Source organism: Aulostomus chinensis, chromosome 20 (genome assembly GCF_037954235.1).
Source record: "Aulostomus chinensis isolate RoL2024-O1b breed Wild chromosome 20, RoL_Achi_v1.0, whole genome shotgun sequence".
NCBI lineage: Eukaryota > Metazoa > Chordata > Actinopteri > Syngnathiformes > Aulostomidae > Aulostomus > Aulostomus chinensis.
In genome coordinates, this window is record NC_141339.1 from 24,285,037 (window position 1) to 24,308,234 (window position 23,198).

At 48.6% G+C, this 23,198-nt stretch overlaps 2 protein-coding genes across 2 annotated transcripts; one reads left to right on the plus strand and one right to left on the minus strand.

Annotated features, from left to right (window-relative positions):
- Positions 1-969: 969 nt before the first annotated feature.
- On the minus strand, positions 970-2,805 carry adat2 (adenosine deaminase tRNA specific 2). The gene is made up of 6 exons (XM_086190104.1): positions 2,575-2,805; positions 1,894-1,998; positions 1,659-1,809; positions 1,466-1,572; positions 1,172-1,244; positions 970-1,064 (listed from the first exon to the last, which is right to left on the minus strand). The coding sequence occupies exons 1-6, from the start codon at positions 2,644-2,646 to the stop codon at positions 1,036-1,038; spliced, it is 537 nt and encodes a 178-aa protein (XP_086046230.1). The 5' UTR covers positions 2,647-2,805; the 3' UTR covers positions 970-1,035.
- Positions 2,790-9,412, plus strand: pex3 (peroxisomal biogenesis factor 3). The gene is made up of 12 exons (XM_086190103.1): positions 2,790-3,237; positions 4,038-4,169; positions 4,350-4,431; positions 4,544-4,587; positions 4,671-4,792; positions 5,340-5,406; positions 5,540-5,594; positions 5,927-6,065; positions 6,146-6,216; positions 6,297-6,419; positions 6,692-6,788; positions 7,139-9,412. Exons 1-12 carry the CDS (start codon positions 3,165-3,167, stop codon positions 7,220-7,222), a joined length of 1,089 nt encoding a protein of 362 aa, XP_086046229.1. The 5' UTR covers positions 2,790-3,164; the 3' UTR covers positions 7,223-9,412.
- Positions 9,413-23,198: the final 13,786 nt, after the last annotated feature.

A 23,198-nucleotide genomic window follows, 5' to 3' on the forward strand; every position in this document is an offset into this window, starting at 1 on the left:
AACGGCACCAGACCAAAGTTCCAGCATCATCTTCTTGCCCCGTGCAGATTCGCGATTCGTCACTGAATGACTTTCATCCAGTCCACGACTGCTTTCCTTCGCCCTTTGAGACCTTGTTTTTTTCTGTTCAGGTGTTAATGATGGCTTTCTTTTAGCTTTTCTGGATGGAAATCCCATTTCCTTGAAACGGTTTCTTACAGTTCGGTCACAGACGTTGACTCCCCCCATTTGTTCCTCATTTGTTTTGCTGCGCATTTTCTGTTTTCAAGACACTGCTTTAACTTTTCTGTGGTGACGCTTCCTCCTTGGTCTACCAGTAGGCTTGCCTTCAACAGCCTTCCCGTGTTGTTTGTATTTGTCCAGATTCCAGACACAGCTGACTGAACAACCAACATCGCGTGATGATTAACCCTCTTTGAGAAGTTTGATACACCTCTCCTTTGTTTCAGTTGACATCTCTTGTGTTGGAGCCATGACTCATGCCAGTCCACTTGGTGCAACAGCTCTCCGAGGTGTGATCGCTCCTTTTAAACTGCAGACTAACGAGCAGATCTAATCTGATGCAGGTGCTAGTTTTGGGAATGAGAATTTATAGGGTGATTCCGTCCTTTGTTCTCTCTGCTTGGTCGAACACAGGAACTTACTGACGACCAGTTTTTTCTCTTGCTTTCTTTCAGTGTTTCTTCCAGCCAGAAAGTTGCCATTTGAAATGACTTCAGTTTTTTCTCATGTGAGTGATCTGCTTTTTTTCTACAAAATTAAACGACTGAACGTCCTCAGACTGCTGATTCCATCATTTTTGCCAGGGGTTGTACTTTGCCCGCCTCTACAGCGACACTAGTTGGTCTGCAGCTCCACCTGCTGCCAGACTGTTGAACTGCATCGAAATATCCAGATTTCACCTCACACGTGACTTTTTTTCTTCTGTTGGTTTCTATCTGCTTTATTAACGGAACAACGCCTGCTTGTTCAGTCATTATTTTTATTAGTTAAGAAACGATATACAATCTATAAAAATGCTAAGAATGTTTAGAGTCAGTCTCTCCTGGTTTTTGGAGTCGGAGCTGAAAAAGAAGAAAAAGGTGCCAGGATTAATGTGAGCTTCTCAGTAATTTGACTAAACATGAAAAGGATTCTGTCAGGACGAGGACACATAGGACATTCTGATCACCGTTGGGGTTCTCTTGTTTGTAGAATGTCTTCAGCATTGCCACCGCTTCTTCTGCTCTGTGGCCTGAAACACACTGAACAGACACACACACACACACACACAACATGCCGTTACATGCATGACCCCAACATGGACACGTGAGCAGCAAACCCAAACTGACAGAACATCTGGGGATCCTTCAGGATCAAGATCCAGGTCTGATCCCCTAGTGGTTGGAGACGAGACAGCGACTAGTGAGGGGCCACAGACCGGGGGTCTACTCTACAGGCATCAGGTGCAGTAGCACACACTGACCTGGAATGGCGTTCCTGTCTGAGGTAGGTCAGCAGAGGAGACATTCAGGACTGACCCGCAGCCTCCGAACCGTTCGTTCCTGCAGCCGTACACGACGACCGGAATATCTGGAGAGCGTGAAGGAGGAACGCTTCATCAGGCACGAAGACGTTCCAGCTCCCTCAGGAGTTCACACACAGGCGGTGAAGGATACTGAGCAGACGCAGGGCAGCGGCACACATGATGCATGGCTCCACTGTGACATACAGGGCTGTTTGCTCACACACACCCCTCACATCCTGGTTGCTGCGGCGACACCAGTCCAAGGCCTGGTCCAAGGCCACCATCTCAGCGTGGCGAGTGGCCTTAGAGAGACACACACACACACAGTAAGTCATGGAGGTTCTGGCAGGTGATGGTTTGGACGCCATGTTCTCAAGTTGTCCTACATTCTTGGTCTCGTTGACCTCATTCCGTCCCCTCCCCACCATTTCATCCTTGTAGACCATCAGACATCCGACTGGAACCTCCCCGTTCTCCAGGGCGTCTTTAGCCTGCAGACACACACACACACACACAGGGTTCTTGGTGTGAAGTAGAACTACTGAACAGTGCAAAACTGCAATTAAGTGAAAATCAGAGAACAGAAATGTTATGTTTCTCGAGGATTTTTTCAGTTAAAAATGATCATTGATTGATTAATGAAACTCTCCCAAACGGCCATATCAACACATCAAAAACTGTGTCCACGACATCAAACTTGTTCCCCCTATTTGATTCATTTAAGGCCGCGGGACACAACTTTCCACAAATTTAATCTGTGTGTGAACATCAAATGTTTTGTGGCCACAAAATTTGTTTTAGCTCTCCATATGGACCTCCCGTACATCCAAGCAAACGTGGTTAGCGTCAACCCAAGCGCACGGTTTTGTAAACGTAAAAAAAAAAGATTCCTGAAAATCACTTGAAAAAAGACAATTTAAGGTTTTTCTCATTTTTCAAAACATTTAAGTTGTTTTTAAAGGAGTTAGTGTCTCATTTTTGATAGAAAAAAAAACATTTTTCTATTCAACGAACTAAACGTCTCCATCTAAATGATTAGAGTCCTATGTGTGGTATCGATCCCCCACCATGTCAAAAGCGTAGGTCATCCACTTTTCAATGTCCTCATCACTCGGACGGAAGCGCTCCTTGGTTCCCATGACAACCACCAGCACGACTACGCAACAGCAAATAAATGAGTCAAGTTTGTCGGTAATTTTTGGTCTTTTAGAGACAATATTGCTCGCTATCTTCGTTTCAGAAACCACGCAGAAGCAACGTAGGGGGGAAGATAATATTGGTCGAACCAGTCGCAGTTTCCGTTTACTGCAAACCGGAAGTGAAGGGATTTTGCGTATAAAATAAAAAGTGTTTGATGTCCTAATTTCTCCGTGATTTACAGTTCGATTGACTGAAACACGATTTTTCGCGTTAAGTGTTATCAACATTTTAGACAGCTCAAGTGTAGATAATACCCACCAGAGTGGATGGAACTCTCATGTTTGGCAAATGAAGTTTATTTTCAAACGTATAAGCGGAACCTGTGTTACTTAGCGTGCGTTTGACATTTAGCATGGTTGGATTTGTTACTCGTGTGAGTTAATATGCCCGTGAATAGTCGGTTCAAAGGTGAAAGAAATTAAAAAATCGAACTATTTGGTCCGCGAACGGTCCGAGGATGTTTTCGTCTGTCTGGAATTTTGTTAAACGTCACAAAAGGAAATTTATCTTCACCGGAGCTGTAGTTGGAGGTAACAGTTAACTAGCTAGCTAGCTAGCTAGGCTAACACCGCCGAACGGCACGCAGAAGCAACTCAGTAGCATCGCTTTTTTTAAACTTGGCAAAAAAGTTCTTCAAATACATTTCAAGAGATTTTATTTACAGTTATTTAATAACTTAAAGTCGTCCGACATTTTTTTTTTACCAACAGGTAGAGGTTAGTGGCTGGAATTTTAGACAACTATGGTTTAAGTTTAACTTGACTAAAAGTCGCCGAGTTAAATTACCTATAGTTTATTGAATAATTTCCAGTTTTAAATGTATTTTCTGTAGCGTATCTTTGCATATAATGACGACACGTTTTGATAACCTAATATTGATGACGTGGCTCCACCCAGCGTATTGATTTATGCCAAATATCTTGGTTATTAATATTTGAATTTACGGGTAATAACTGAGCTGTTTGTGTATTCGTTTATGGCTGAGCTGCTTTAGTGAGAGAACGAGCAGGCAATTATTAGCAACAACTTAAGTGGAACTGCTGCAGATGAGTGTTTTAGACATTGAACACCTGTGAATGTGTTGGTTTGTCATTCACGAGGGTTTTCAAAGCATCTGACAAAGAGTGAGTCAATGTGCCTCGGCATTATTGTGAAAAGAAATGAATAATATCTTGTTTTGTGCAGTCTTATTGGCCGTCAATTCCCACAAAACACATCTGTAAAGTATTGTGAAATCTTATTGGTTGTATGAATACACCAAGTCCTAGTGAGGCGTCTGATCTGGCTGGAAGCTGCTCCCTGTCACCTCTGCCCTCCTGTTTGTGGGCAGGTGTGTACTTCTTGGGCAAATATGCCCAGAAGAAGATCAGGGAGATCCAGGAGAGGGAGGCGACGGAGTACATCGCTCAGGCCAGACGGCAGTTCCACTTCGAGAGCAACCAGAGGACCTGCAACATTACTGGTGACCAGTGAACATTTTCTGCTGGGGCTTTACTGTCCACATACACTTCTTTTTAGAGCGTTGTTATGACCTAAATCTTCGATTCAGATGTTGCACAGTCTTCAGTTTTATGTTTGGAATCATGATATTCTGATTAAAAGTCTGTGGTTGCTGAGTGTGTGGGCCGCTTGTGTGCTCCAGTGCTGTCCATGCTGCCTTCGCTGAGGGAAGCCATCGTCAACCAGCTGAACTCAGAGAGTCTCACCGGGCTTCTCAAGACCCGGTAGGTCAAACTGTTCAGCTGACACACAACCGTCTTGCGCACCTTTTGTCTTTAGAATGGTGGGAATATCGTTTTGATCCACGTTCTCTCGTTTCCTCTCATTGTCTCTCAGACCCGTGAATAAGCTGGAGATCTGGGAGGATTTAAAGATCATCAGTACGTGTCAGCAGGTCACTGCGTGAAGCTCCGCCTTGATATTTGATCTTTAATGTGTGAAACTCGTGGTCTCATTGGTTCAGGTTTCACTCGCACCATCGTCGCGGTCTACAGCACCTGCATGCTGGTGGTTCTACTGCGAGTCCAGCTGAACATCATCGGAGGATACCTGTACCTGGACAACTCTGTTGGCAAACAAGAGAAGGTGAGGGATTCTCTCATGGCCTCTCATGGGGGTCTCTGACAGTGTTGAGGGTTTCCTGCTGTGACAACCTGTCTGTAATTGGCTTCATTTGGGATTAATCTCATTGTCATCATCATGATTTGGGACAAGAGCGGGGAGAGCTTGGTTGAAGATTTGAATTGTTTGATGGACACTGAGCCGTCGCCTGGAACTCTCATGCAGCTCGACCAGACAATCAAGAAAAGCCTATTTGGTGACTTCTGACAGAGCTATGCTAACACTCCCCCTGCCATAGACTGTGCTAAGCTAACTAGCGTGGGTCTCAGCTCCCAAGAGAAGACTGCCTGTCTGGTTTTAAGACTTTCCCTAAACATTGTTGTGTACTCTGAAGTGTGTCACAGAAGCAAATACTTCCAGTTCCCAGACTTTCAGATGTTCTTTACTAGTTGTTCTTAAGTGTTTGAGATTTCCTTGTGTGATGTGAAAGAAGGGAGTTATTGAAAAGGAGGAGAACCCAGCAAGTAAAAATAAAGGAATAGAAGGTTTATTCATGTCTGTTTCCTCCCAGACCCCCCTGGCCCCCCCCAACGTCCAGCAGCAGTACTTGTCCAGTATCCAACATCTACTGGGAGACGGTAGGACACACAGAACTCTGAGTGGTGTTTGTGTGTGTGTGTGTGTGTGTGTGTGTGTGTGTGTGTGTGTGTGTGTGTGTGTGTGTGTGTGTGTGTGTCGGGTGAGACACCAACAGCGTCTGTGTCTCACCAGGTTTGACTGAGCTGATGATGGTGGTGAAGAGATCAGTTCAGAATTCACTGGGAGGGTGAGTCCTGTTTTCATGATCAACCTGTGGATTTGTTTAGTCACTGGTGTCAGTGAGCCTGTTGTTGGAGGGGCGGGGCCGGGGGCTGTGTGATGATGTCACAAAGCATCAAAGCTGTCCAGAATCCTGACTTTCAACTCAGTCTGTCATCCCATCCGTCAATCAGAATCATAGTTGTGTAGCGACTGACATTAGCATTTGTGTTTGATGGTGTCACCCGTGCGTGGCGTCATGTCCCCTGCGGACGCCGCATGCACTATGATTCCAGTTTATTTTGCTTTTGTAATAAAACATGGACATCAGTTTGTCTGCACACTTCCTTGTGTGTTCAGTGTGTCGCTGAAGCAGAGTCTGTCCCTGCTGGAGGTGGAGCAGCAGCTGGCGTGGATCAGAGCGGATGTGGAGGGCGGTTCAGAGCGCCCGCTGTCCTGGTACATGCTAGCAGACGATGAGAACACGCTCGCCGACCAGGTGACCTCACACACAGGTGACCTGTGGATGTATTGACATAAAAATGCATCTCTTTACGAGTCTGTCTTCTGGCTGTCCAGGCCTGTGGGTTGACAGAGAATGACGTAACAACCATCAAACTTCTAAATGAGACGAGAGACATGTTGGACAGGTGAGCGGCATGTCTGTGTTTGATGATGTCACCATCACTGTGCGCACACTCGTGAACCTTGAGTGTGTCCGTCTCTCCAGTCCAGACTTCAGCGTTGTTTTAAACGCCTGCTTGCAACGGGGTTTCTCTCGTCTCCTCGACAACCTGGCTGAGTTCTTCCGCCCCCCTCCTCATGACTCCGCCCCCAGGCCTGCACCTGATAGGTGAGTCGCTCAGTTTCTCTCAGAAAGAGAGGGAGAGAGAGCTGGATGAGAGGCGGTCTCAGACCATTTCTTGCGGTCTGCATGAGTAAGAGTTCTGGTCTCTGAAGCACCTGAAAAACGAACCAGTGAACTCGACTGAATAGTAAAACTACTGTGGTGTCTTGGCCACCGCTGAGGATGCTTGACGAGAGTGTTGTATAGTATAGTGTTGTGTGGGAATTTAACTCTGTGTGCGCGCGCGTGTGTGTGTGTGTGCGCGTGCGTGTGTGCAGTCTGTCTGCAGTCAGTCTGCCGCTGGCGAAGATCATCCCCATCATCAACGGTCAGATCAACACCATCTGCAGCGATACGCCGAGTCACTTTGTTCAGGTGAAACCCAGCTTCAGTCACTCTGACCAGCGTTCATCCCAACACCCAAATGCCACAGACCAAAACAGAACCAAGATTTATTCATAGCTGTTAATTGTATTGACAGGAGATTTATTGCACAGTGGCACAATTACATTTTATGTTTCCTTGCATTTTTTTAAGTGCTTTACTTTGAAAACTAAGACACCAAAGGAAGCCTACAGAGTTGGCAAAGATAAAACTCTTCCACCAAATAACAAATACCATCAGTGAGATTATGCAGCGAAAGCCACTAAAGTGAAGGAGAAATGTTGTCAGAGTCGCTTTAAACCCCAGTCAGTCAAAAACAGTGGCTCGTGTTCTCCCTGCAGGACCTGCTGATGAACAGCCAGGTGAAGGAGTTTGCTGCCAATGTCTACGACACCTTCAGCACGCCGCAGGAGCTACAGAAATAACCGCCAGGCATCACAAGGCGCTGCAAGAGGACAGGAGAGGAAGAGCCGAGGGATGGAGAGGGGGATGATAAAAGCTCCATCCCTCCGTTTTTGTGAGACGCCTCCCGCCTTGACGTCCTGCCGATGTTTTGCTCGGTGAAGATTTCAGCTTCCAGTTAGTCAGAATGATGGATTATTGACCTGCTGAACGTGAAAGACACCTGTTTGTAGTCACAGCCAAGCTCTGGGACTGTTGCATCCTGGGAGCTGGAGTCTTATGTAACCTGGTAACATGTTGTTATCACCCAGAGGTGGGAGGTAAGTGGGACAACACACTGACACAGTCAGGTGAAGGCTCAGTGGCTGCTGATCTCCTCGTTCACCGGCAGCATCGTCAGTGACATCTCGACCGATTCGATGATTTCCTTCCTCTGCCGCTGAGGAGGAGGGGCTTGGGGCTGGGGCTGGATGGTCCACCCCTGTACATCAGGAGGGTTTCATTTCTTCGTCACTGCTGTGTCCAGGTGCAGGGTTGGCTGATAGAGATTTTATATAATCATAGTAAAGGTATATATCCCGAGGGTTTGACGGCTCCTCGGTTACACTTTCTCTCCTCCTCCATGTTGCCCAAATCCCTTCAATATAATTTGCAACATCAGAGCCAGAATAGAGCTGCCATGATTGAGCGCCTCGTGGCGGGCGCGTTCACGCCGTCATATCACCTTTCATGTTTTTAAAATGGATTCTTGAATCTTGCTGATGTGGAAAAGCAACAGAAGAAACTTCTCAGTGATTTATAACTTGTAACACTATGAAAATTTAAAAATGGAGGAGTAAATTTGGCGAGCCTGAGTGATACCGGTGGTCTGGGGCCGATACCGATGGTAGAGAGCAAGAGAAGTCTATCGAGTTCTCAGCTTCAGATATTTATTGATTGATTTTGCTGTTCCCTCAAGTGTGGCGATCAACACCTGTGACAAACTTACCTGTCAGGTTAACCATCATAAGTTGCCTCGAGCGTCTTCCTCTCAGCGCTGGTCCATGAAAACCTGTAAAAGTTTCCATATCGGAGGAAACCTGTCAATACCAGCACATCTGGGATGCTGCGCTCCACCCGTCCCGCTGACGGCTGCACCGCTCATCAGAAGTGAAGCGAAATGGCAACATGGCTGAAGGCACTTGTCAAGTCACAGGAGGGGAGGGGATTCGTCCGAGGCGAGTTGTGTCAAGCATCATTGAAGTACTGCAGTCCTGGGGTTGGGGTCAGCTTCCCCCAAAACAATCCCACCAGCATCAGTTTACCAGGCTTTTCACTTGAAATCAGATGAGTTGAATAAATTAATTAGAATTGATCGTGTAATTATGACCACTCCCTCCGATATCACAGGTCACACCACAGTATGTGTGGGTGTCTTGTCAGTCGTCAGCCCTGGTTTAGCTCCGCCGGGGCTGAGAGCCTGCTTCCAACGAGCAGACGATGCAGAAACATTCTAAAGATTCAGAATGTTTGTCATCAACCTTCACATGTTCTCATTCAGCCTTTGAGTAGGGGAAGACCGCTTTATTCTAAGTGTAGTTTCACTAATGCCCAGCAGATGTCGCCCCCCGTTCTATTTCTCTTACTTCACAAAAGCTTCGGCGCCTGATTCAGGAATCGGTCACACCAGAACTTCCAACACGGCTGGCGAGTGGGGTGTGTCGAGTCCCTGCAGAGCTGCAGTCAGCTCCAGGGTCCTGCGCTCAGGCTCCTGTCAGTCGCCCTCTCTGAAGGTCTCTCAGTGCTCCCTGAACTTCATGGCTCTTAATGAATGCGGTTTTTAAGATGCATTTTTGTCCCCCTCATTTGTCTGTCAGCCCACGTCTGATCTGTTTTAGTTCCGACTATCAAGTGAGAAGTGAATAATGAGTTGTTGGTGGCGGGTTGACCAGAAACCAGTGCACAGAGAAAGCCCCGCCTCCTCCCAGTAGTTTTGTTGCGTGGATATTAACCATCAGGTCTCAGGAGACGCCCAAACTTACTTCCTGTTTGGTGATGGACTCAGGCGGGTGAGAATGTATCGTTTCTGTGATGTCACGACAAGTCCAACGTCTGTTTGTAGCGACTCATTAAAGACAATACAACATGAGTTAATACACTTCCTCCCTGCTTGTCTTCTGGTGTCGGTTGTGTCAGCAGGGGGCAGCCTGCTGCAGGTGGAGCCCTGATGATCCAGGACCACAGTGACTCACAGGATGATGTCACCTGTTACTAATTAATTACTGATGAAGGCATGTTGAAGTCTTTCCAGAGTGGAAAGGGAATGTCTCATAATTGAAGTCTTTCAGGTTGTGGAATTCATGTTGCTGTAATTACTTTCCGCTCTGGATTTCATAGACGAGTTGAACATGACCTCAGCTACACAGAGCGTTCATGAATCTGATGACATGAAAGTCCTCTTAATTCCATCACTATTCTGCTTTGGTCGTCCCTTTGAGATTTACTCGTGTTTTATTGATTCAGTTTATTAATATTTACAGTCATGGGAACAAACAACTTTTAGAGGGAGTCTCTTATTGTCCACCGTTTCCCAAAGAGAGACAAGAATATAGAGCCCCTCTAGGGAGCTGAGACCCAGGCTAGTTAGCTTAGCACAATGACTGGTAGTGGGTGGGAAGTGTTAGCGTAGCTCTGTTTCTACCTGCATTAATATAAGGAGGGTTGAACCAAACGTTGGTTGAGGACTAGAAGAGCGAGCAGGAGGAGGATTCCTGCTGGACACACCAGAATCCTGGACCTGAGCTAGCTGATGCTAACACTTCCACCCACTTCCAGCCATTGGGCTAAGCTAACTAGCCTTGGTCTTAGCTCCCTAGAGGAGGGGCTCCAGCTTCTCGTCTCTCTGTCCTCTGAGTCTGCATGAAGGGCCGAGAGTTCAGTTATCAAGGTTTTATTTCAAAAACCACACTGATTTGGGCTGCTGCTGCTAGTAAAGTTAGCTTTCATGCAGAAAATGTGCCACAATGCAATAATACACTTCAGTTTTTGTTTGGGAAGGAGAGACCTTTAGTTTGAAGTCTAACTAGTGTCATTGAGGAAGGAGGAAACAATCTCCCTCCCCAGCCCAGACGAACCTCCTGTCTCTGTGGTGTCCACTGCTTCCTGCTTTCCAGGTCAATCAGCGTCTTGTTAAGATGCAGATTTATTTGAAACAAACACGGAATTTACCACTTTTCTCTCTCAAAGTCACTCTGCGTCCAAAGCAAACATGATTGAAGTGGAAGACAAACGTGCTGTGACTCATCAGTCAGGTGCTTGTGTTCACGTCCTATTGGAGGCGTACGTCTTCGTCCTCGTCTGCTACAAGGAACTTTGCTGCCGTCAGCCTGAATTCCCCCTCAGCCTTGACGGTGGAGCTTTGAAGAAGTGATGGTTTTGGTTTCTTATCAGAATGAAACTGCTTGGAAAGGAAACAACACAATCAGCGAGTAGACAAAACAAAAATGGAAGCCAAAGTAACTTAATGCGCCAGTTCATAGGTAATCGGAGGAGGCGGGGTGGGGCGGAGCCAAACGCGAGTCAACTTCATAGATTCACCTCAGTACATGAGAGGTGTGTGTGTTGGTGCGTGAGAACATGACTTCCCCTTCTCCAGGGAGGTGTGCAGGCTGAGCTGAAGTGTTGAAGGTGAAACGTGATTTAAAGGAGGAGTTGAGTGTTGAGGGGGTGTTCAGGGGTGAGAAATGGAACACCAGGCTCTCACTGCGTCACGTACCAACATCTCATGATAATTCGACCACTTCTTCATGACTCCAGGATGCAGGGAGAACCAGCCTTGTTCATTTAGCTTGAAGCTAACGGAGACTGACAGCTAACAGCAGCTAAACTGTCCAGAAATGTCTGGTAGAATCCAGGGCTCCTTGATCCAGACGGAGGATCGGCGATCCACTGACACTTCAAATGCTCCTGGAGTTGTAGAGGCTCGAGGGATCCAGTGCTGAAGTGGAAACAGTGCGACGGCATCCGTCAGGTGTAGATGTGTGAGGTTCCCTGCAGGTGTGTTGATGTGCAGTGGGGGAATTACTGTGGGAACGACTGAACCAGAACGCTTCCTCACCTCGTCCCGCTGTCGCTCATTGTGCTAAGCTAACTAGCGTGGGTCTGGGCTCCCTACAGAAGAGCCTCTGTCTTCTTCTGTGGCTCTGGGGATGTTGCACAAGAAGAGACTTCACCCTAACAGTGTCCTGATGTCCCAGAAGCACACAGACTCTCTGTGTGTAGTCGAAGAGTCACATGATGAAGCTGACGTGTGGTTTGTGAGGTTTCACCTGCTCCGTGTTTCCACACACAGCTGCTCATCATCTGCGGCCTGGTAACCCTGTGACCTGATGACTGGCTGAGATGCTGGAAGACTTCTGACGCATCACCGCCTCTGATGAAATAAAGCAATAACAGAGCGTCCAAATGGAGGCTTTGTTGCATCAAAGCGTCTTTATCCCTTGCTGAGTAATTTCAGTGGTGAGCCATTTTTCCGTGGAAGCGCTGCTGGCCGGTGTCACGTTAGCCCAGCAGGTTGAGCTGAAATTAGCTCCCGCCACATGACTGATGAGTGTGAACTTAGAGCTGTTTGTTCTCGCTGTTGATGGTCCAGAGCTGGAAATCCCCACCATTGATCTGGAAGTCCAAGTCGCTGACGGGCGACGTCTGAACCAGTGGCCCACAACTAAGTGAAAATAATTGAACAACGTTTGTTCCTGTTGTCAGTGGCGTCTGTCCTTCCGGTCAAATATCAGGAAACCCATTCGTGAATTGGGATATCAGCTGGAAGCTGTTGGCAGCAGGACCCAGCGCTCCCACTCCACAAGATCCGCTGCATCATTCCTGGGAAACATTTTCATTTTGATCAGAAGAAACTTCTTTTCTGTCAACCGTTGTACACCTGTGTTTTGTTTTTGTGTCTTTTTTATTGTAAGCTGCGTTCAAGAAAACTCTGAAGTCACGCATCGCACCGCCAGCTAGTGACTGACAGCTGCGAAACGCCACGAGCTTTAATCAGAGATACAGAAACATATTTCACATACTTCACCAGCACACGTCCACGTGTGTCAAAAAAGCCCTTCACGTACGTTCTCATCGTAAAGGAAGTGGGCCCTACTGCCCCCTGCTGCTCCGGAAGAGAACATCTTCCCGTCCATGAATGGGCTCGAACCCACAGTTTGTACTCTGGGAGGAGAAAGCATCGCTGCTGCTGCCACCTTGACCACGGCTGTCTGAGGGAGGCGCCGTGACATCGACAGGTGATGAGTCTCCGTCAGACACTCTCGGTCTTCTCTTGCTCATTGTCTGTTGTCACTTTCTCAAATTCACTGTCTTTACGTGTGTTATCAGTCGTAAATTAAGTTGTCCAGTACCGTTACTTCTGATGGTCGTAGTTCTACTACAGTTGCTGCTTCTATGAGAAGTACTAGTGTCCATTACTGCTGTTGACAAATCAGTAGTAGTGTGAGGAAAGCTGCTGGTCGACCCCCCCGCTGTCACAAGGATGAAAGTGCCCAGGTCGGCCTGTAGGCTGAGCTGACGGACGGTGACAGTGTGATATTACAAGATTGACTCAATAACTGTGGTTTAAGTTGCTGTTGCCGTGGTGACTCACAGCTCCTGGCAGTGAATCACACTGACATCATCCTGTCTTCCTCTCACTTTTACATTTTAAGTCTTCTCCCTCACGTGAGTCCTTGTGCCTCTGCTCAAGTGTTTACGGTAACGGTGCTGAGGGCGACTGTGAGTGGGTCTACATTATTGATTCCCTCTGAGCTCCAGCAGCCGGCTTCTGATTGGCTGGCTGCCGTCAGGCCTCATTACCTGATAGTCCAGGCCTCCTCTGATTGGATGCTGTCTGTATCTCATTATGTATTCATGATGATGCAGGCTGAGGTCACACTACTGATTGGAGAGGTGATGTCATTTCACATGGGCTCTCTGATTGGCCCAAACCGACCAACCCAGAGTCGGATAGATGGAATCGGTTCAATCCTTGGGCTGTAAAACTGTTTAATGAAACATGATTCTGACATCAGTGCAGCTGTAACTCTGCAGGGGAAGATTCAAGATGTTGTGGTGTCATCAGTCGTACTCAAAAACACAAAGTGTAGAAACATAGTACAATAAAGTATTGAAATATGTGTGTAAAATCAGGGTGGAGTAGTAGACGACCCTGAGGACGCGATTGATGTCCCTCCATGGTGTTCATGCAGTTGCTGTATTTTAGTGCTGTTATTTTGTGAGAAGAAAAGAATCCATGATGACGAACGACCCCAAGATAACGACCTCATCATGGGGTGACGAACCGTGTGATGATGAATTAACCTCTCAGTCACTGGAGAAGGAAGCTCATGAGTGAGAAGACATGGTTCCGTCTCCGCGCCTGATGGCCGTCCCGCGACCCTCCGGTGACGAGATGACATCACAACATCGCTCTCTTGTCACCAGCCTGTTCCCACGAGCTAAAGCCGCTCGCTCCTGCTGCTCCTCTTCACTTCAGAGCAAAAACACAAGTTGAAGAATGGATTTGGTTCCAGGTGCCATTCATTGATGGATCAAATGTGTTGGACCCAAACCCGGTGCCTGTCAGTGCCGTGGTGGGACTTCCCACCTCCTGTCTGTCATGGTCATCCCTGCTGGCGGCGCCGCGCGTTGCTGCGATATGTTTTGTGTTTTTGATATCTTGATCTGGATGAAGTGATGAAATGACGACCTGCTGTGGGGCGGCGACCAGCAGCCCAGCGTAGACGACACTCACCAAACGTCCCTTGGCTCCTGGAGTCTGCCCAGGTGAGTCGGACGGATCAGGATCAGGCTTGTAAAGGAAACAGAAGGGTTGGGGTGGCGTGATGGTTCAAGTCATGGATTGCATCACCACGGCCAGAAGAAGGTTGTTATTACGGACAGGTGTAGTTGTGTCACTGTTAGCGGCGTGCTGAGGTCACCAATCAGACTCTCCTCCAGTCACCCGGACGAGAGGTTTCTCCTGGGTTGAACCTGATAAACTGCAGTACAAACAACATGATGAAATGGGGTCAGAGGTCACGGCGCCCTGAGGGCTGCTGTGTCACTGTCGCGCCTGAGAGAGGAGCCGGAATGAGGCGAAACACTTGCTGGGAAAAACATGTTGAGTCATGGTCAGCAGAGTGAAGCACACAGTCGCCGCGGTGATGCAATATCAGGAAACAAGTTGCGATTGGTGGAGGTTGAACTTCATCGATGGCGGATGAACTGAGTTCCTGACATCAGGAATGGGCGTCACCTGCTGTCAGCGCTCGGATCCCAACTCACCGGAGGAGAGCCTTGAACCTGCGGAGGGCGGAGTCTTTGTTCTTCATAGTTGTTCTTTTTATCAAATCTACAGAGTTCCAGAAGATAGAACCCCGCCCCCCTGCCGCCATTTCCTCCTTTGGTCTGATTATTGATGAACGGGTTGTGGATTGAAGCTCATGGTCACAACAATCTGATGCAATTAATTATTAAAACTGGCAGAAGGAGTGAAGTGAGGAGGAAACTATAAGTGTTGGAACGTGTCACGTATGTTCTCTCGTATGTAAATGTGAAACAGCTGCTGTTATTATCCAGGAACAAGCCCCGCCTCCTCGATATTCACAGTGATGTCAAGTCTTTTTACATCACCCCTGGAGACAAATACAGACCGGCGCTTCAACGTCACCCATACTTCAAATTGTGTGCGCGCGCCATACAGCCCTGTTTACACATGATCTAAAAATAACAGCACTGACATGGAGGGTGTGACGCCGCGTCGGGCCGTGAGAGCCAGGGCGCGGAGGGAATCCTGGGACGTGTCACATCTCAAAGCGGCGGCTCCTCTGGAGCTCATTCCTTATGCTGGAAGGTCGATGATCTGCAAACAAACGTCTGAACTCGATGCGACAAGTTTCAGCTCCTTGGAATGGAACGCGGCCCTGCCACAGTGGCCCCCCCAGGCCTCCTACCCATCTGTGTATCTGAGGGCTGGAAGTCTGCAGGGCGTGAAGGTGTTGTCGCCGTGGTAACAGCTGTGTAACCATAAACAGAAGGGTTAGTAGAGCAGAGCCTCCGTCAGGATCTGTTTACTCTCTGTGAAGGAGGTCAGTGAGCAAGGAATCATGGGAAATCAGTCGGGCAGCAGCTGGAGAGTTCCTCTACAAATGAGGAATTGGCTCTTTATCAATAACTGGTTTTGTGAAGAACTGACCAATCAGGAGCTAAATTTGGAGCTGGTGAAGGCTTCTGTCAGCAGGCTGGTTTAATCTGCTCTTCAGCGTTCATCAGTTTTATGGAGCACTAAAGGAACGGGAACCATTAAAGAGAAGCCTGTTTTCCAGGGAAGGCCCAACATTCAGTGGGAACCAGACAAGTGACGCAGAGAGAAACCAAGAGTTCACAAGAACTTTCCTCCTTCCTGGGACGCTGGAAAATTCAGATGCCTCGTTGTTTTCTACGTGCTCTGATCCTGAAGCTCCGGACGAAAAATAAAATAATAATCAGGAATGATGTCAGATTTGTTTGAGATTATCCTCCACTCAGTCACAATCGGCTGCGATTATCGTCTGATCCTGTGACCCCTGTAAAGAATAGTGGGCTTAAGTGGTCAATTTTTATCAAAACAAATTGACCCCTGGTGAAAAAAAAAACTGCTTGTACTTCCCAGACTGAATGATGTTGTGTATAGTGCCACGAATACTAACCGAACGTAGTTATTGTCCTTTGTCCCCAGAGACAGACGAGTAGACAGAGCCCCCCCCCCCCCCCCCAAGTAGCTGAGACCCAGGCTAGTTAGCTTAGCACAATGACTGGTAGTGGGTGGGAAGTGTTAGCGTAGCTCCGTCTCTGCCTGCAGTAATGTCAGGAGGGTTGTGTGTAACCTTGGTGATGAACACCAGTTTAACACGAGGAGACGTTGTAGTGGTAGAATCAGACACGTAGCCGGAACTACTTTCCTGACTGGGAGCAGTGATTTGACGCAGCACCTCCAAAGCTCCACTGGAACTTGGGTCAACAGAACCAAAGGTTTGTTGAGGACTAGAAGAGTGACTGCTGCTACTGATGATGAGGAGGAGGAGGATTCCTGCTGGACACACCAGCATCCTGGACCTGAGCTAGCTGATGCTAACACTTCCCACCCACTACCAGCTATTGGGCTAAGCTAACTAGCCTGGACCTGAGCTAGCTGATGCTAACACTTCCCACCCACTACCAGCCATTGGGCTAAGCTAACTAGCCTGGACCTGAGCTAGCTGATGCTAACACTTCCCACCCACTAACAGCCATTGGGCTAAGCTAACTAGCCTGGACCTGAGCTAGCTGATGCTAACACTACCACCTACTACCAGCCATTGTGCTAAGCTAACTAGCCTGGACCAGAGCTAGCTGATGCTAACACTTCCACCCACTACCAGCCATTGGACTAAGCTAACTAGCCTGGACCTGAGCTAGCTGATGCTAACACTTCCCACCCATTTGGCTAAGCTAACTAGCCTGGACCTGAGCTAGCTGATGCTAACACTTTCCACCCACTACCAGCCATTGGGCTAAGCTAACTAGCCTAGACCAGAGCTAGCTGATGCTAACACTACCCAGTCACGACCAGCCGTTGTGCTAAGCTAACTAGCCTGGGTCTCAGCGTCTCCATCTTCCTGTCTGTACATGCTTCATGGTCCTTCAGCATATTTGAAATTGTGCCTCTGTCTCAGGGTGAAAAGGAAAAAAAACTTTCAACTTTTTCAAACTTTGTTTTGAACCTTTTAAGCCCAAGTATTGAAGGTATGACGATGACCAAGTGTGACTCATGGTCACGTTCGCCAGCGTAATCGTCTCACGTAGAGTAAAAACAGCACTAAAACAAAGCCACTGTGACGCTCCAGGAATGAGAACCCGCCTGCCTTCATTCTTCCCTCGACAACAAAGCTGCTGCTGCTGAGTCGTAGAAAACACTTGTGACAGAAAAGCCTGATCGTTCTGCTGAAACTGGAGCGAATGTGAGAGTTTTAACCAGCCAGCAGGAAATCACCTGAGCGCTCATCAGTCCGGGGACTCTCTGACTTTGTGGTCAAATTCTTCAGCATTGAACTTGCATGCATAGTTTCTCTCTTTTTTTCCCTCCAAATGTCTTCAGGCTGCCCGCAGCTGTTGGGTGTCCTCATCCAAACACGTGATGTTATTTGTTAGCGTGGCGTGTCAGAAACACCTTCAGGGAGTTTCTCAGGCTCAGACGTCCGCTGGGACGGAGGATTTTGGTGGTCAAAGGCCACTGTAACTGACACGCATCCTGGAATTTCCAGCGTTGTGTTGTTATTCATGAGTTTGGATCACAATCCGCCTGCATTGGTTGAACGTTTTAAATGTTTTTAGTTTAATTTGAACACCTTGAAACGTCAAAATGATTTTTTTACAAATCGATCATAAAAACAACAGGAAGTCGTGTGCTTTAGTTTTTGATGTCCCTGGTTTAACAACGCTGTGCTCCTGGCGGTGGTTTGTGTTGATTAGGCCTGAAAAATGAATTTGATTGTTACTCAGTGACAGCGCCTCCTGTTGTTCATGATTCAGGTTTAATGCTGCATCAGTAGAGTGACTTTTTTAGGTTGGACTTTTAGGTGCCAAGTAAAACGTAGGTTTGTTTGTGTGATTGCAGCATCGGCAGACAGAGCACCAGGCTGTGCGAACAGGAAGTGGTCATCTCCTGGCTCCTCCCCCAGCAGCCAATAGGATCGCTCCATGTGATTGTGGTGATTGAACCAGTAAATCAGCTCTGGTGGACAGAAGTTGATGATCTTCCAGGTTCAGTTCATCAAGATCATCTTCACTAATGAACCCTCTGATGATGCTGGAAGCCTGGATGCTACGTTAGCAGTGCTAAGCTAACGGTAGCCTATGAAGGAGCTAAACCTTCTGAACCTCCACCATCCACCAATCTGGTGTTTCCTGGTGGATCTGATGTAGAACTGAACCTCCACCATCTACCAGTCTGGTGTTTCCTGGTGGATCTGATGTAGAACTGAACCTCCAACATCCACCGGTCTGGTGTTTACTGGTGGATCTGATGTAGAACTGAACCTCCATTATCTACCGGTCTGGTGTTTACTGGTGGATCTGATGTAGAACTGAACCTCCAACATCCACCAGTCTGGTGTTTACTGGTGGATGTGATGTAGAACTGAACCTCCACCATCTACCAGTCTGGTGTTTACTGGTGGATCTGATGTAGAACTGAACCTCCAACATCCACCGGTCTGGTGTTTACTGGTGGATCTGATGTAGAACTGAACCTCCAACATCCACCGGTCTGGTGTTTACTGGTGGATCTGATGTAGAACTGAACCTCCAACATCCACCGGTCTGGTGTTTACTGGTGGATCTGATGTAGAACTGAACCTCCATTATCTACCGGTCTGGTGTTTACTGGTGGATCTGATGTAGAACTGAACCTCCAACATCCACCAGTCTGGTGTTTACTGGTGGATGTGATGTAGAACTGAACCTCCACCATCTACCAGTCTGGTGTTTACTGGTGGATCTGATGTAGAACTGAACCTCCACCATCTACCGGTCTGGTGTTTACTGGTGGATCTGATGTAGAACTGAACCTCCACCATCCACCGGTCTGGTGTTTACTGGTGGATCTGATGTAGAACTGAACCTCCAACATCCACCGGTCTGGTGTTTACTGGTGGATCTGATGTAGAACTGAACCTCCAACATCCACCGGTCTGGTGTTTACTGGTGGATCTGATGTAGAACTGAACCTCCAACATCCACCGGTCTGGTGTTTACTGGTGGATCTGATGTAGACCTGAACCTCCAACATCCACCGGTCTGGTGTTTACTGGTGGATCTGATGTAGACCTGAACCTCCAACATCCACCAGTCTGGTGTTTACTGGTGGATCTGATGTAGACCTGAACCTCCAACATATAATATAATACTTCATGTTTGAAGAGGTCCAGAAGCTGAGAGGTCCTACTTGTAATTATTCTAAAAAATATAAGAAGGAATAGTGAGAAATGTAAGTTTCTGTGCTCCTCAACCCTCTCAGCTCCCTCACGCTAAACCTCAGTGCAGCAGTAGTCTGGCTCACAGCTGAGGCTCCACCCTAGAACGCGGAGGCTGCCCGAAATGACTCCACAATTTGATCCATTCGGTCTGATTCGGTTTGGAAAGTGGAGATGAGACACGTGGTTAAATTAGTCTTCCAGATTCAAGCTAACAGGAAGTAGAATGCATCCCCCGGGCAGTGAGGGAAAGGTGCAGAAGCAGATTCACCTGGCAGAGGTGAGCTTGCTGAGCCCGAACCAACCAGACGTCTGTGTGCGTGCAGCGGCGCTCTTGGAGCAGGTTTTAGCTGCTGAGTGTCGAGAGTGAAAGAGTGGTGAGAACCTAAGATGGTGCCTTCCTGCTTGTGGGTTCTCCTGACAGAAAAAATCCAGCAACATCCCAGATCTCATGGACGTGTTAAAATTTACTGCTTCAAAAGTTTCCCAGAGTTGCCCGGAGTGTCGTCCCGCCCACACGTCCTGGCCTCCCCGAAATGTCAAGTTCAACAAGCGGTTCAGTGATTCTGTTGGCACTCGAACAAGGAACACGGACCAGAAAACCTGCTCGGGCTGCACGAGGCAGAGGAGCCACCAGCATACAGAGTCTCAGGTGAGCTCAGGTGAAGGCGTGGAGACGCTCGCAATCTCTGCAGGACAGGACGCTCACTGAGGACAGGACAGGACGCTCACTGAGGACAGGACGGGACGCTCACTGAGGATAGGACAGGACGCTCACTGAGGATAGGACAGGACACTCACTGAGGAAAGGACAGGATGCTCACTGAGGACAGGATGCTCACTGAGCACAGGACGCTCAGTGAGGACAGGATGCTCACTGAGGACAGGACAGGACGCTCACTGAGGACAGGACACTCACTGAGGACAGGACGCTCGCTGCAGGACAGGACACTCACTGAGGACAGGACGCTCGCTGCAGGACAGGACAATCACTGAGGACAGGACACTCACTCAGGACAGGACGCTCACTGAGGACAGGACAGGACGCTCACTGAGGACAGGACGGGATGCTCACTGAGGATAGGACAGGACGCTCAGTGAGGACAGGACAGGACACTCACTGAGGGCAGGACAGGATTCTCACTGAGGACAGGACGCTCGCTGCAGGACAGGACACTCACTGAGGACAGGACGCTCGCTGCAGGACAGGACACTCACTGAGGACAGGACGCTCGCTGCAGGACATGACACTCACTGAGGACAGGACGCTCGCTGCAGGACAGGACACTCACTGAGGACAGGACGCTCATTGAGGACAGGACAGGACGCTCACTGAGGACAGGACGGGACGCTCACTGAGGATAGGACAGGACGCTCACTGAGGACAGGACAGGACACTCACTGAGGACAGAACAGGATGTTCACTGAGGACAGGATGCTCAATGAGCACAGGACGCTCAATGAGGACAGGATGCTCACTGAGGACAGGACAGGACGCTCACTGAGGACAGGACAGGATGCTCACTGAGGACAGGACGCACACTGAGGATAGGACAGGACACTCACTGAGGATAGGATGGGATTCCTGCAGGAGGACACTCGCTGAAGTGCAGGGCGCGAGCAGCAAGACGCTCGCTGCAGGACAGGACGGGACGCTCACTGAGGATAGGACAGGACAGGACACTCACTGAGGACAGAACAGGATGTTCACTGAGGACAGGATGCTCAGTGAGCACAGGACGCTCAATGAGGACAGGATGCTCACTGAGGACAGGACAGGACGCTCACTGAGGATAGGACAGGACGCTCACTGAGGACAAGACAGGATGCTCACTGAGGACAGGACGCACACTGAGGATAGGACAGGACACTCACTGAGGATAGGACGGGATTCCTGCAGGAGGACACTCGCTGAAGTGCAGGGCGCGAGCAGCAAGACGCTCGCTGCAGGACAGGATGTCCAGACAGTGACGATGAACATAAAGTGTCTTCTGTGACAGGAACAGAATGAACTTCCTGTTTGGATGGCGTGTTTGAAGCTGTGGCGTTCTGGTACAGGAGGTTAAAGTTTAATGACCTCGGGGGAGGGGGGGGGGCACTGCAGCAGAACGTGAGTCAAACTGCAACAAAAGAGCAGCTTGTTAGAGAGAAACTGCAAGAACGTTGATTCCCTGACAAGAACACAAACGATAACAGAACAAGATCACAGAGATCACAGGTTGTTTCACGCCAGCCTGATGACATCACTTGTGTACGACCTGCATCAGGGAATCAGAACCGTCGTTCCTGTACGGATAATTCAGCTTTACTGAACACAGAAACTTCCTCCAGAGATTTACCAGCAAATCAAATGAACAGAAGAGACAACACAACAACACCTACAAAACCAGTAGGAGACACTTGATGGGACCGGTGAGACCAGTGGGACCAGTGGGACCAGTGGGACCAGTGGGACCAGTGGGACCAGCACCAGGAGCTGCTCACAGCCACCACCACAATAAAAATCATTCCAAATTCAGACGTTTGCCTCCGGACCAAATATGGCAGCTGTTGAAACTGAAGAACGAGTTGTGTGTGTGTGTGTGTGTGTGTGTGTGTGTGTGTGTGTGTGTGTGTGTGTGTGTGTGTGTGTGTGTGTGTGTTATGGACGTTATTGACATGTCCTGGGTGAGATGTTGGACGTGATGGACAGACATGGTAGGATTTAAACCGGTCGTGCATCTGCCAAAGGAACCGGCGCCGTCAGACTTGCTTCAGCGCCTCTTAGCACGTGCGCCATCTTGGAACGCATCAAAATCCCCCCAAGGTTCCGTTTCTCTGTGTTGCAAAGAAAGAAAAACTAGAGACGGCATGGACGTGCAGGACATTGGCTGAAGATCCTCCCACAGCAAAGTTAGGCCCCGTTACTGACGTTAGCTCTGGCTAAGGGTTAGCCGTTAGCTCTGCAACATTAAGTGATGTCATGACGACGCTGAACCGGTTCAGGGATGTGAGCTGGTCAACAAGGTGGAGGCAGGAACCTGCTGACATCATCCAACCGTGGGCTCGTTTCATTGGCTGAATCGTCACTCGGGGCAAAATTATGATGATCCATCACCGCATCAGCTCCAGAGCGCTGCTGTTGGTCGCCATGACAACAGTGGACCACTGAGTCATTTATAAGGCTGTTCTCCTGAGACTGATCTGGGATCAGCTGGCCCTTGAACCTGGTTACACAATGACAGCAGCATCCAGGTGGAGGAGGGGGCGTGGCTGTAGTAATTATAGTAGTAGGAATACCTGCTTGTGGTACTCGTACTGCTGCACCTGATGCTTCAGGATTAATTACTCCAGTATTTCCTCAAGCAGGTCTTGTAAGTATTGCAGTATTTGTACATTTTGGTGCTGATCTGAATACTTGGCCCGCAGGCCAGCCATCAGAGAAGCTCAACATCTTCACGACAGTTCTGTCGCTGGCGGCAGGTGTCGCAGGTACGTGATTGGCTCCTCACTGGGTCAAACACTCGCGGCTCGTCCGCGGGGAATCGGGAACCTCCTCCAGCAGAAGCAGGCTCGCGCTCTTACCGGAATGCGGTGGATCAGTTAGATCTGAAGCGCACGTGACTGGAACACCGGAGGACGAGCCGCGCGCCATCCTCTTCCTCACCTTCCTCCTCCTCGTCCGCCGTGTCCCCGCCTCTCGGAAGGGGGGGGGGGGGTTAAGCGGCGTTTCCCGGATCCCCCGTGATGAAGGACAAGAAGAGGAGGAGGAGGAAGAGCTTCCCGGAAAGGATGACGCAATCCTGCCAGGAGGAGGGAGGAAGAAGAAAGAGAGAGATCCCGCAGACGAGCTGGTGATCAGTCCCTCGCGACAGGAATGACATTGATATCGGTTATCGATGATCGATGATTAGATCTCAGCTCACTGGGACGCGATGAGGATTTTTGGATAAACATCAGCATTTAAATGTCAACATTTTAACAAAAGAATAAAACAAATAAA